The sequence below is a fragment of the Eulemur rufifrons genome, chromosome 21 (genome assembly GCF_041146395.1).
Source record: "Eulemur rufifrons isolate Redbay chromosome 21, OSU_ERuf_1, whole genome shotgun sequence".
In the NCBI taxonomy this organism is placed as follows: domain Eukaryota; kingdom Metazoa; phylum Chordata; class Mammalia; order Primates; family Lemuridae; genus Eulemur; species Eulemur rufifrons.
This window is the reverse complement of record NC_091003.1, coordinates 1,401,218-1,413,844: the sequence shown is the minus strand read 5'-3', so window position 1 is coordinate 1,413,844 and position 12,627 is coordinate 1,401,218. Positions and strand designations below refer to the sequence as shown.

At 47.4% G+C, this 12,627-nt stretch overlaps 1 protein-coding gene across 4 annotated transcripts in view; it reads right to left on the bottom strand.

Annotated features, from left to right (window-relative positions):
* The window catches only part of STX2 (syntaxin 2), a 30,471-nt gene that overhangs the window by 1,929 nt on the left and 15,915 nt on the right, over positions 1-12,627 (bottom strand). For 2 of the 4 annotated variants that reach the window (XM_069496900.1, XM_069496903.1), the window contains exons 4-9: positions 12,026-12,100; positions 10,074-10,147; positions 9,337-9,445; positions 6,856-6,929; positions 6,612-6,749; positions 4,052-4,162 (exon numbers count right to left, since the gene is read on the bottom strand). In XM_069496900.1, coding sequence (XP_069353001.1) covers positions 4,052-4,162; positions 6,612-6,749; positions 6,856-6,929; positions 9,337-9,445; positions 10,074-10,147; positions 12,026-12,100 — 581 coding nt within the window. Of the gene's footprint in view, positions 1-1,401; positions 1,580-4,051; positions 4,163-6,611; positions 6,750-6,855; positions 6,930-9,336; positions 9,446-10,073; positions 10,152-12,025; positions 12,101-12,627 lie in introns of those variants that run through there. The other 2 variants (XM_069496902.1, XM_069496904.1) reach the window with 2 other exon arrangements.

The following is a 12,627-nucleotide window of genomic DNA, read 5'->3' as shown; positions in this document are numbered from 1 at the left end:
CCGGCCCGGCCCTGCTCCCCCGGGGTCGCGGACCGGAACCTTCTTTCAGCCAACGCCAACACCGAGCAGCACCCGTGAGGAGCAGGGCCCTTCACCGGGTCCACACTAAACACTGCGATTGTATCTTTAATGTAACCATACTAAACTGACCATACGTCCACTAGGAAAAACTAAGAAAATATGTATTTTAGAAAGAATTATGAAAATATACAAAAACACCATTATATTAGTGAAAAAAACCACATATACCATTTTTTTCGGCAGAGCTAAGAGAAAAGCCCTAGGAAAGGAACACAAACACTTGCCTGCCTAACGAAAACAGAGTGCTCAGGGGCCCTTCTGCCTTCTCCAGACAGGAATGCCAACAAACACAACACCCCAGAGCTCACCACGGACGTCACCTCAGTGTCACTGTGCGGCCTGCATAGACGTCACAGCTGCTTCTCGCCTGGCAGCTGGCGAGCGTGACAGAAATAAATCTCACAGGCTGGAAAGCAGTCGTGACATTCGCCCCTGCAAGTCTCCCTTCCGCCTTCTGAAGTCTGAGGTCACGTCCACACACAAGAACGAACTGTCCCAACCTAGACGGCCCGGGGCACATCACCGTGTCCTCGTCACAGGAATTATGCCAACAGACGTTTACAAAGAAATAAGGGTAAGTCCCAACTGAATCTGCCAGGCAGCATTCTAGCTGAAGGGTTCATGCAAGAAGGAGACTCCCAACGCATAGCAAAACCAGAAGGAAAGTACAAAATCAACTGAAGTTTGGGGAAAGTTGTTACTCATATAGTGAACAAAAAAAACGATCCTTGAAATAAACTGAGTATCTTTTATTTGGAACCCTTTAATTAGAATTAACAGGCATGCTAACAAAATAAATAGTTTTTGTTTTAAGAAGCAAATGTTTTTAAACAAAACAGATGCTGTCAAACAGAAAAGTCAAGGCGGCTCACACCTGTGATCCGAAGAACTCTGGGAGGCCAAAGTGGGAGGATCCACTGAGATCAGAGTTTGAGACCAGCCTGAGCAACAGAGCGAGACTCGGTCTCAAAAATTTTAAAAAAAGAAAAGTTCGACAAAGGATTTTAATTTTAGTCAATGTTTTTCTTAGCTTTAGATCCATTCTCTCAATTCCACAGTAAAATTAGCATATTTTACAAAGCATTAACGACTTTCAGTTGCAATTATTCTAAAAGTTAAAACTGAGACATAAATTAAAATACTGTTAGCTTTTAAGGTGAGAATTAATCTTCACTGATGCGGCCGTGATGTTTAGTGACGGGCAAGGAGTGAAATGTTCTCCCCAGACTGAAAGCAAAGACCAGAGCGGCCACACGGCCACCCTGAAGTGACACAAGTAACATTTCATTATTTTTAAGTCTATTGGGATTGGGCAAGCACTGTTATTGGGTAATTGCGAGAATTAGTAAGTGAATGAGTTAATTGGTTACTTACTGCCGCCCGGCAGGCAGGCACGCACACTGACGTCTCCACACCATCACTTGCCAACCGACAAACCAATAATTAGAGCAATCACGACAACCAGAACCACTGACACAGCAACAATTATCCACTTTTTCTGTCAAAGAAAAGCAAGCTGATTATGTCACGGTTAATTTTATATTGCCGCGTTCAAAGACAGCCTTCATTCAAAATAAAACAGTCCACAAGAACTCTTAAGTTACAGGACATCGGCCTAATCCTGTTTGGCAGTTTTTAGTTCTCAGAAAGAGTGACGTTTAGAGTCCGTGAAGATAAACGGCTCTCTCTCTTAGCATGTCAGGTCTCATCAGTGGGGAGCAGCGCGATCACACTGCTCTGGTACCTTCCGAGGGACGGAGACGCACGGCTCACTGTTCACACGTGCAGACGTGCACAGCCATCCTGGCGGGGCACCCCTGTGCCACACGGTGCCCGCCCTGCGCTTGCCTGCGTGCTGCCGGCGGTCCCTTCGCTGCTCCTGACAGGCCGCATGGAAAACACCCTTCCCACTGGTGCTGCTGGCCCGAGGCCACGCGCAGCTGCCCTGGGAGTGAGCGCAGGATGCCGGGGTGGGGACGACCAACCCCGGGACGGGTGTGGCAGGAGAGCAGACGGCAGCAGGGCCACACTGGGACCAGCCGGGTGGCTTCAGTTCTCGGGCATTTAATCAAAAAGGCGGTGATTGATATCTTTTGAGGCCGACATCACATCTCGGGCCAGTTGACACTCCGGTGACATGCAGACCCCAAGCGCCCTACGAAGCCAGCTGACTCACCGGCGGGTAAGAATGAAAATGTATCTGACCCACCATCTTTCCTTTTTTTTTTTTTTTTTTGAGACAGAGTCTCACTCTGTTGCTCAGGCTAGAGTGAGTGCCGTGGCATCAGTCTAGCTCACAGCAACCTCAAACTCCTGGGCTTAAGCGATCCTCCTGTCTCAGCCTCCCTAGTAGCTGGGACTACAGGCATGCGCCACCATGCCCGGCTAATTTTTTTTTTGTGTGTGTGTATATATATATATATATATATATTTATTTTAGTTGTCCATATAATTTCTTTCTATTTTTAGTAGAGACAGGATCTCACTCTTGCTCAGGCTGGTCTCGAACTCCTGACCTCAAGCGATCCACCCGCCTCAGCCTCCCAGAGTGCTAGGATTACAGGCGTGAGCCACCTCGCCCGGCCGACCCACCATCTTTCTTCTTTATAAAACCAGTGAACTTTCACTGAAGTTCTCACTGGACTGACACGCGTAGGTCATGGAGAAAAGGAAGGGAACTGTCTTTTTTAGGGAAAGTCAACTCTGTGCCTGGAACCAAGCTAAGCACTTTATGTATGCATCTATCACCTAAAGTGACATTAAGGGTCAATACTTTAAGAAGCAACCCCACAAACTAACGTGAGAAACAATGTCCTGTATTCCAGTGATCACATTTAGATGTGCCCCAGGCGGGGTCGTGTGTTCTGTGGGCTGACGTCGCAGCCCAGACGCAGGTCCGAGGCGCGAGTGCCGTGTCCGGCTGTCTGCACACACAGTCTGATGCTTCTTCCTCACGCCGTGAACGTCTCTCCTGCTGACCTCACGTGGAGACACCCCTGACCTGCACTGGGCCCACCCTCCGAGGAAGGCACCGTCCTCTCCAGCAAGGAGCGATGACAAGCACCACGCAGCGGCCTGGTGCCGCGTGCCGGTCCTTCCCCACACCGCAAGGAGAACCAGGGACGGTCGGGCGGGCACACAGCAAGGTTCATGGAGACCCTCCTGGCCCTTAGAACTTAAATTGTGGTTCCATAGTGTTCTTGGAAGAACTTTCATTCACACTTAAGAACCAGATAGAGGCGGAAGCTCATTTACAAAGCTCACGGACCCTCGGCACCCTGCACATCAGCAAAAGGAGGGGACGGTGGGGAAAGTCCACCTCTCGAGTCTCAGAGGCAGTAGGATAAAATGCTACATTAGTAACGTACATTTTACATTTTGGCCCCAGTAACATAAACAAACAAAAAAATCACACGAGGTCCCTTAACCCTTTTGAATGCAAAGTATGTGGACCTTAAGTGAGACTCCATTCTTTTGAGGATTTCTTATGTGGGTGCTGCGCAAGATTTTAGGGCCACAGTCTTAAATAATTCTCTTCTTTCCTCCAAACCAAAGAATTAGCAAATAATCTAAGTAAGAATAAGTGTTCATTGCAGAAAGCGTGTAACCAATAATTTTTAGGAGAATTTACAATCCCATCAGTTTTATAACTGCCTCCAAATAATGGACCCAAGAAACAGAACTAACTCTAAAATTCAAACTCCTCCCACCTAGCAAAGGGAAACAGCACTGACTTTGGTTGTGAAAGGCTTTAATTACTTAGAACACAGAACGGTTTATACTCAACATAATTTATCTAATACATTTTTAGAATTTTTAGCAAAAAGAATTATTTCAGTTTAAGACAAAACATTTATTTGAGGAATTCTTATTTCTTGAAATACCTTTTAGGCAGGCTTACATTAATGTACTACAACTTGAAACCAAAAGAAAAGGAAAACACACTTTAATTCTTCAGAGCCAAACTCACCCTCCTCGCTTTGCTGCGATATTTAACTGCTTTCTTCGTTTCCTCCTTAGCGTGTTCTACGTAGTCCGCGGCATTCATAACGTTTTTTTCTATGTTGTTGATCATTTCACCCTTAAAACGAAGAGTATCAAACTTAGGAAATATTTTAAACGACTCAATTGTGTATCTTGAGACAGGCATATAACAAGTGTCTATGTAAACACAATGTGCATGTAATGGACACTGAATTCTTTTCACATTTACAGAAAGGGAAAAAGACCATTTATAAATGCGCCAGATATCAAAGCAATCGACATTTAATTGATGCTTTTAAAAGAACTGAAAGGAATGGGCAAAGATGGTGGTAATGAAAGGCATACGGAGCCGATGTTGAGACGTGCTGCACTGTGAGCTCGTCTTACAGGGGAGCGCGATGAGGAGGCTGCGAGCTTCAGGGGAAGCTGACGTTTACTGATACGCACAGACAGACAGAACACAAGGAATGACATCTCTCCTAACAGGTGGAAAACTGCGATTCTTTCGGGTATCAGTAAACTGAGGACAGCGTGTGTCTGACACTGAGCTGACACACTGAGGAGCGGAAACGGAAGCAAGTGGCTGCGGTGAGCGTCGGGAGGAAGCACAGTACCTGGTCCTCGGGCCCCAGCAGACAGAACCTGCAGCAGTGCGCAGCAGAGCAGTGGAGAAGGACGGACAGTTAACTCACGCGTTCACAAGGTCACCTTACTAGTAAGCTGCGACTACACTCACATTCTGAATTATACGAGTCAATGTAACCCAACGCTAATTGACTTCTCAGAGGACACAATGCAACAAAGCTAGGAACAGAGCAGTGTTTCTGACGGAGTGTAACGCAATGCACCTGGTATAGAACAACTATAAAGTCCGTGGTACTATAAAGTCTTTAGTAGTTGCAAAAGAAGCTCCTACTCTTATGACCTGGTTGGTTTCCTCTGGAATACCTCCTGAAAGTAAGAAACTGGGGGTACTCCCAGCCCTCCACCTCCTGCATCCTGAATGGCCATGGGTCCACCTCAATCAGGAAGGAGTGAAACTGTCCCATTCCCGTGCGGTGTCGGTTTCTGCCAGCAGGCACCCATACCTGAGCTGTCCACACACGCTTCTGTGACGCGGTCCCTCGCAATAGTGTTCTTTAAGGGGTTAGTGAGGCACGTGGGGACGAGCCCTGTACGTGGGGGGACATCCTGCCCACCTCGCACAGCCGGGGCCATCTCAGAAAGTGAGCTCATCAGACTGGAACCCTCCTAGAGGACGATGCCAGCTCCAACACGTCCTGAACTCTCAGGCGGGCTGGGGAAAGGGTTTACTGGGGTGGTTCGACGGGAACTTTTCCACTTCACCTGCCGGCTACCTCAATCCCACCCAGACACCGAACCCACAAATGACGGAGTCCTTGCCCCACACGGCACTTGGGAAACCACGGGAGACCTCATTCGGGATCCCCAGAGCTGGGTGAGCATATCCGCACACCTAACAGACACGCATCATCTCATGTCCTACACTAAACTGTACACGCTTCTTTAAACTGCATTCACACGCCAGCTCTCTCAGACAGGCCCTCCCAACCCCCACCCCCCGCGCCTGCGCACTGCACAGACCGAGAGCACCACGCCACCTGGAAGCTTCTTCTGTGTCACAGATGAATCCCTTTGGGACTTATTCCTTTAGATACTTCTCCCCATCATTACTGTACTAAATGCTCTCGTAGAAAACTTGAAAATACATACATTTAGAGAAGAAAACTAAAATTCCCACAGCCTCACCGTTGTTACACTGCTCGATACATTTCTTTCGTTCTGCAAATACTGTTCTATGCACCCTAGTTCATGCCATATGTGCATGTGTGTGTGTTTATATATATTTATACATATACATGGAGATATACCGAAGATCTTTTGTATCTCCTTTTTATCTTAATTCTAGCACAAACATTTGTATGTTTCATTAAAAATTCTCCACACAAAAAAAGGTTTGTATTGCCTTATATTTGCCCAAAAAGCTGACCTATGAACACACTATAATTTAATTACCCAGGGCCAGGCACAGTGGCACATGCCTGTATTCCCAGCGCTTTGGGAGGCTGAGGGGGGAGGATTGCTTGACACTTGAGGCCAGGAATTTGAGACCAACCTGGGCAACACAGCATGACCCCGTCTCCACAAAAAAATTTTTTAAAAAATTATCTGGGTGTGATGGATCATGCCTGAGTCCCAGCTACTTGGGAGACTGAGACAGGAGGATCACTCGAGCCCAGGAGGTCAAGGCCACAGTGAGTTGTGATCGTGCCACGGCCCTCCAGCCTCTGTGACAGAGCAAGACCCTCTCTCTAAAAAAATAAAATAAAAATATAAAAAAAAATTTTAATTAACCAGACCAGTCCCTTACTTTTGAAGGATTAAGCTGTTTCCAGCATTTCAGTGTTACATATACACTGTAATCAACTTCTGAATTTTGAGGTTGGCTCTAAAATGACGGCTTCCTTAGATACAGTGAGATCAAACACGAGATCCCCCAGAGCGGCAGGGACGCCTGTGGTCACCTGGGTCTCCACGAACATGGCCATGTCCATGAACATTTCATGCAGCTCGCGGATGCTGGTCTCCAGCTTCATGATGTCCTTGTGACGAGACTCGATCTCATTCAGAGCTTGTCTGGTAATTTGTGAATCTGATATAATCTTGGGAAAACAACGACAAAAGAGAGTATTACTGAACTCGTGCCTGGCGTGCAGTGAGGATAAGCATCCCCCGGGGCGCAGGGCGCCACGCCACAGGCACACTCACGTCACACGTGAAGACGGAAGGCCTCCCGCTCTCCAGCATCTCCTCCAGCTCCGCATCCGTGGTGGTCCTCCCGGCTGCAAGAGCAACGATTAGCCACTCACAACACGGCACAGCTTAGCGACAGGCCGTTTCCACCCGGAGTCAGCAGCTAAACTCAAATGAGCTGTTCACGTTTTACAACAAGGCTGCTCTGCTCTTTCAGACATCTGCACAAGGCAGGTGTTAAAGGTGAGAGAAATGGCCCCAAGACCAAGAAACAGGAAAACTGAAAACACTCAGGAAAACTTTATACATGTCATAAATAATAAAATCTCACTTAATAGTGAGAAACAAGTATACAAAGGAAATTGATTAACAATGATTTGGATCCTAGCACTCTGGGAGGCCAAGGCAGGAGGATCACTCGAGGTCAGGAGTTCGAGACCAGCCTGAGCAGGAGCAAGACCCCATCTCAACTAAAAATAGAAAGAAATCATATGGACAACTAAAAATATATAGAAAAAATTATCCAGGCATGGTGGCACATGCCTATAGTCCCAGCTATTTGGGAGGCTGAGGCAGGAGGATCACTTGAGCCCAGGAGTTTGAGGTTGCTGTGAGCTAGGCTGATGCCATGGCACTCTAGCCCAGGTGACAGAGTGAGACCCTGTCTCAAAAAACAAAAGACAAAGTCTCAGTAGAAAAGCGATCTGGTCAGCATTACGACTGAACCATCATTTCTGCCAAGATAGAGAACAGAGACCATATTTACCCTCCCACTTGAAATAACAACAAACAACAGACAAAATAATGGTTTTCAAGACACTGAACATCAGGCAACAAACAGTGACTCCCAGAGATGGAAAACAGGCAAGGTGAGGCGATGACTGGTCACGTCATGGTGGGACTGGGAGTGTCCCAGCCACGGGACAGGCAGGGGCCTCAGGTGGAGCCCGGCACATGCCCTGTGTTGAAGAGACAGAGCTGAGGGGCAGCTACAGTTTACAAGATTGAGTCCCAGGGAAAAGAGACGCATGGAGAACACTGCAGACTCGAGCACTCCCCAGGTGCTGACCAGCGCTGTGAGGACACGGCCAGAGAGGGTCCGAGGGACACGCTCAGCAGACCAGAGAACCGCACGGCTCACAGGCCAGTGGACCAAGCGCTCAGTAGGGTCTCGCCTCAGGAGTGAGGAATAACAGGCACTCACATAAAGCCATCTGGTCCCTTTAAAAGCAAGATCCAAAAGGAATAAACTGTGTTCAAGTGATATAACTACATTCCAAAACAAAGCCCAAGAATATTTACAAAAATATTCAAAAATACAAAAACACTCAGCACCCAACAAGGTCAAATGCGCAATGTCTGGCATATAATCAAAATTTCCCAGGCATGGAAAGGAGCAAAACGCAGCTCATCATGTTGAGAAAAATGAACCAGAACTGACACAGAACTGAGAACCCAGACTTAGGGGACAAGGACATTACCAGTTACTATCACTGAATTCCAGAGGTTCAGGTAGGCAGATACCTGCAAGATACAAAGAGGACCCAGGCAGAACTTCTGGAGATGAAAACTACAATGTCTGGCATGAAACATACACTGGAGGGGACTGAAGGCAGATGAGACGAGGAGGAAGAAAGATCTATGAACTTGAAGATGCTGAAGACAGCAACGGAAACTAACCAAAATGAAACACACAGGAAAAAAGAACGTAAAAAATGAAAAGATCCCCGCTGAGCTATGGGACGATGTCTGGGGCTTAGGGATGCGCAACGGCCGTCTCTGAGGGTGAAGAGAGAGTGCCGGGAGCCGTGAAGGGCTGAGGCTTCTCCTCACCTGCAGGCTCACGTGCTACCTGCCAGGGTTTCCCGAAGTGGGCGGATCCGAAAGATGGGGTCAGAGACAAAGGGGCACAACACAGCGGGCGGCACAGGGTCACGTCCAGTGGAGCAGCCTGGGGGGGTGGTCATCCCCTAGGTGGGATGTGTCACAGCCGAAGGGCCGCAAGCCCAAGAAACCCTCATCTTTTATGAGGGGGAGGCAGCAGACCTGGCTGCCCGCGACGCTGCCTCCGCCTTCCAGGGCTGACAGCTGCCCAGACGCCCTCGAGGAGGGCCCGGAGCGGCGGGGCAGCGCCTCTGCTCACAAGACAGGTAGAAACAAGAGAGACCCACGGAGACCGTCTCCCAGCCAGGACGGGAGGGGATGGAGGGGGCGGAGGACACAGAAATACTCGAAGAAAAAGTGAATGAAAACTTCCCAAATCTGACTGAACCCCTAAAAGCAATGGTAATTAGAAAGTACACTTAGAATTTTCTGAAGGATGTAAATAAATAATAGGTTTGGTTGATTCAAAGGAAAGGAAGCTATAAGAGGTCTTCAAGTTTTACAATATTGGTAAAAACAGACATGGAATTTTCTTTTTCAACTTAAAGTACTTTGAAGCGAGACCTTACGGAGGAGAACTGTGTCTTTACAACAGAACGTTCTTTCACTCACTTATCTCCAGCTGACGCTGTATGCGCCCCTTGCTGCGCTCCCGGAACAGCGTCTGCGCTTCGTTGTACTCCGTCATGGCTTCCACAAACTTCCGAGACAGCACCGAGTGCTGGCAACACAGGGAAACGTTACACAGACACACAACGGTCATTTCCCCGCTGACAGTGACACGTAAAACGTTACATCTGGAAACGCAAACTAGGCATTTTACTCCTTCAGACAGAAAATACGACAGCAACGTACCCCAGAACAGAACCTGTGCTGAGAATGTTGCGTGCATCCTGATTCAGTGTTCACAGGAACCCTGTGTTACTGGCATCCCCCATTTACAGAAGAGAAAACCACGGCCTACGGAGGTCGGCTCACCCAAAGTCACAGGCTTTGCTGATGCAGAGTGAATCCGGGCTGGGGCCCAGCAGGCTGAACCGAGAGCAGGGCTCCCTGCTCTGTACCCCTCTTTGCTGCTCCGTAAGCCCCTAAAAGGTGAGGCCCCCACAAACGAACGCTATCATCATTTGGACAATTCTCTGCTCTTCAGAACAGAACCTCGCTGATGGGCTGAATAGGTTTTTCTTCATAATAAGGAGAGGTACTCTATAAATACTGTACCCTTTTTAGGCAGGAAGGTCATGAGGATAAACATGACGGTAAAGATAAAAGGATTTTGAGTTTGAAAGAAGAAAGTAAGAAGACCATTCTTCAACGTTACTTCACCCTAAATGAGGCTGATCTCAAACCTGGGTTCTGCGTATCCGAAGATCTACTGAGGTCCGGTTCCCACTCTCCTCCTGATCAAAACTTTGTTCAATGGCTAGAAACAAACAGAAAAGAGTTACGTTTTGAATTTAAAAGGAAAGGTTTTTTTTTTTTTCCCCCAGACAGAGTCTCGCTGTCACCCAGGCTAGGCTGCCGTGGCACCATCGCAGCTCACAGCAACCTCCAACTCCTGGGCTCAAGCGATCCTCCTGCCTCAGCCTCCCAAGTAGCTGGGACTACAGGTGCACTGCCACACCCCGCCTTAGTTCTTTGTTTAATTTGAAGTATAGGTGAGAAATCATGATTCATTTTATCTTAAAAAAAAAAAAAAAAAGTCCTAACTCTGTCCACCGAAAAGGCCTAGAGAAAAAGGACCCAATCACTGCCCCGCACTGCAGCGCACACCCCGGGCACACGCCGCCCCCCGTTCCTAACACCACTCCGCACCGCAGGAGTGGGACTCCTCGGAGAAACGGCTGATCCCAGACTTCCTGCCTGGGGCAGGAAGTGTGCAAAACGCGCGTGGATCATCTTGTCACGACAAACAGCAGGAAGGCCACAAAGACCACAAGGGTCATGGAGAAGACTCAGGAATCAACTCCTGCTGGCCCACGAGGGGCCATCGGAGCGCCGACAGTAACCACGGCAACGACACGCCAGATGCAGGTAAATCCGTGTGCTCACACAGCCGTCTCGGGAGGGTGCCAGGGAACCAACCCGTGAGGATCGTACCAAGGAGAAAGTATCCACCATGATCCTCTTTCCTACGCAATCCACACCTCAGAGACCAAGGCACTGGACAGAGAAGGTTTCTTTTTAGAGAACTATTCCAGCTACTAAACAAAGAAGGAATGATAAAACCAAAATAGCACTGTTTGCAAATTCTAATGAATTTATAGATCCTGGAAACAATCATTAATTTTTGATAATATCACAAAATAAAATGTTGTCATATCTTTTTTTTAGGAGACGATGTCTCTATCTGTTGCCCAGGCTGGTCTCCAACTCTCTCAAGTAGCTGGGACTACAGGTGTGTGCCACCGTGCCCACTTGCTGCTGTATCTTAACGTAACCATTAACATCTTAATATAACCATGAAGACATAACACCTGTAATCAGATGCTGTATCCTTGCATTAAAAACCCCACAAAAACCACCTGAATCAGAGCAATTCTGGAAACCTTAACTACCAACCTACCACAAATACAGAAGACGGTGGAACCTACTAGAAACACTACAGGGCAGAATCAGCCAACCTGAAGCTTGGCAAGTTCTGTAGGACAAATGACCCGGTTTTCTAACCAAAAGAAAAAAGTGCTAGAAAGAAAAAAGATGAAGGGAGAACGGATTTTAAAGAGTGTTATGAGACATATCAACCAATCAAGGGTTTGCTCCTTATTTTGGGATACAATTCAAGAAAACTGTTAAAAATAATAATAATGTTAAGATCACTGGGGGGGCCCAGGCATGCAAAATTCTAAGGGAAGAGCACGGCAGATGAACAGGACAGCAAATTCCCCACAGCAAGAATGAGGCTGGGTGCTAGCACTCTGGGAGGCTGAGGCAGGAGGATGGCTCCAGCCCGAGTTGGAGGCTGCAGTGAGCTACGATAACACCACTGCACTCCAACCTGGGAAACAGAGCGAGAGTCTCAAAAAAAAAGAACTTGGCAATTCATTTTAAAGGCTATTTCACCTTCCCAAACACCTGAAATTTAGCCCAAAATGTCATAAAAAATAACAGCATAACAATTTATAAGCAAATACATAATCTTACTGAATATGAATCAGAACTTTGAAATACATACAAATAATTTAAAGTGGTCACAATTTTAATTTTTGAAAATGCAGAAGAATAAAAACCCTGTACGGAAAAAAACAACAATTACCCATACTGCCACTGTCAATAATTAAATGCAAAACTTTAAACTTACCCTTTAACTTCGCTCGAACTTTGTTAGCCGTTTTCTTGATTTCTTTGTTCAGATCTTCAAGCTCTTCTTTTATTTCTTTAAAAATTTAAAACAAGGCATCTGAGCTATAACATCCAACACAAATAATGCCCAGTAAATTTAAATGAAACAATGTTCTTAGTAACTATTCAGGTCATTCCTCCCCCATCCCGGAAGAAAAACCACTGCTTATACCAGTGGTTCTCCAAGAGCGGTGCCCAGGCCGACAGCTCCTCTCCCGGCCAGAGCTCAGCAGAAATGCACAGTCGTGGGCCCTGCCCTGCACCTGCTCAATCAGAAACTTGGCTGGGGGGCGTCCCAGCACTCTGAGCTAACAAGCCCTCCAGACGACACCCAAGTTTGAGATCTGCTGGTCTGTACCAAGCAATTGACGGAACAGCTGACTAAATGCATTGCTAACACTCAGACCTGAAAAAGGAAAGCAGGGATTTAACCATATTTTGAAGAAAAAAAAGTCTCCATGTGCCTGGTGTTCCCACTGCTGTCACGCAGCAGCCACCGCTCTGCCCACCCTGGAGCTTCCGGCACAGCCAGGGCCCGGCGCAGGGGGCCTCCCACCCGGC